This window comes from Papaver somniferum, chromosome 9 (assembly GCF_003573695.1).
Source record: "Papaver somniferum cultivar HN1 chromosome 9, ASM357369v1, whole genome shotgun sequence".
NCBI classification, from domain to species: Eukaryota; Viridiplantae; Streptophyta; class Magnoliopsida; order Ranunculales; family Papaveraceae; genus Papaver; species Papaver somniferum.
In genome coordinates this window covers 122,303,163-122,304,548 of record NC_039366.1, presented here as the reverse complement: position 1 = coordinate 122,304,548, position 1,386 = coordinate 122,303,163, and the positions used below count along the sequence as shown (strand labels likewise).

Sequence of the window (1,386 nt, the reverse complement as noted above, 5' to 3'; positions counted from 1 at the left end):
TTGCTGCAGAAAGTCTTGTGTTTGCCCCCCGATGTTTTTCTTTGCTGCAGATAGCCCGTGTGGCTGTGTTCGTAATGTCTCAATCCGGTCGATCTTAGCCGTCGGTATATCGATCTGGATATGTATGAAGATTCCAGCTCGGATTGGTGGAGCCCACAAAACAGTAGAGGCCACACAACCACTAACACCACAACGTGGCTCCACAGACTGAAACTGATTATTCTTTCATCTTTTCTCCTTTCAAGAGAAAGAAAGAAAGAAAAGATCGAATCGGGAGAAAATAATTAGGGTTTTTAGTCGGGGAAGAAAGAAAGAATGGCAAGTCTATGGAGATACGCAATGGGATCAACACAAACTCAGAAAGAAGATTACGGAGGTGTTGAATATTGGAGTAATCCAGAAAGAACAGGTTGGTTAACAAAACAAGGTGAATATATTAAAACATGGCGTCGTCGTTGGTTTATATTAAAACAAGGGAAATTGTTTTGGTTTAAAGAATCAATGGTGAATAGTTCTTCAATACCTAGAGGTGTTATACCTGTTGGTACTTGTTTAACAGTTAAAGGTGCTGAAGATGTTTTGAATAAACAATTTGCTTTTGAACTGTCAACTAATAAGGAAACTATGTATTTTATTGCTGATTCTGAGAAAGAAAAAGAAGAATGGATTAATTCTATTGGGAGATCAATTGTTCAGCATTCTAGATCTGTTACTGATTCTGAAGTTGTTGATTATCAATAGTAAATCTATAATTAGTTGAACTAATTTCAAATTTCAAGAATCAGAGTCTGGATTGCGGAGTTGATCCTTATCTCTCTAGGTGAGCGAGCTTCAATATTTAATGAATTTTATGTGTATATCAGTTTATGATCGTTTTTTTCTTCTGTAATTTGGTATTTGTGGAAATAAATATGAATTTAGTAATTATCAAGATCTTAATTGATTATGTATTGTATTGTATGTTATTCATTGTAACAGTTTGCTCCTTTTGCTTTGGTTTGATATTTAAGCTTTTGAATTTCGTCTTTGTTGAAATAGGTGATTTGATCTATTTTTCGTTTTTGGCTTATTTGTGGAGATTGAGGGTACTTTTCAGGGCTTTTTGAAGTTCCCAAACTCTTATTACTTTGAACCATATTTCGTTTCTGATGAATTAGGAATGCAAATCGCTGTGAAGCTCAAATTGGGTGGCCGAGTTGTTTTTAGTTCTGTTACCACTTAGGAGCTGTGTTTGTGGTATGTATTTGTTTAGTTGTTGACTTTGATTGCATAATTAAGTACATTGAGAAGGATTAAGAATTTAAGATTGGCTGTCAGTGTGATTCTTAATGCCTTAATGGTTACTTGCTTGCATTGTTCTTTTCAGAATACCATCATGAGACAATA

At 34.8% G+C, this 1,386-nt stretch overlaps 1 protein-coding gene across 1 annotated transcript; it reads left to right on the top strand.

Annotated features, from left to right (window-relative positions):
- The first annotated feature begins 202 nt into the window (after positions 1–202).
- Positions 203–998, top strand: LOC113311771 (pleckstrin homology domain-containing protein 1-like). Its single transcript, XM_026560570.1, has one exon. The coding sequence runs from the start codon at positions 316–318 to the stop codon at positions 739–741; it is 426 nt and encodes a 141-aa protein (XP_026416355.1). The 5' UTR covers positions 203–315; the 3' UTR covers positions 742–998.
- The last annotated feature ends 388 nt before the right edge of the window (positions 999–1,386 follow it).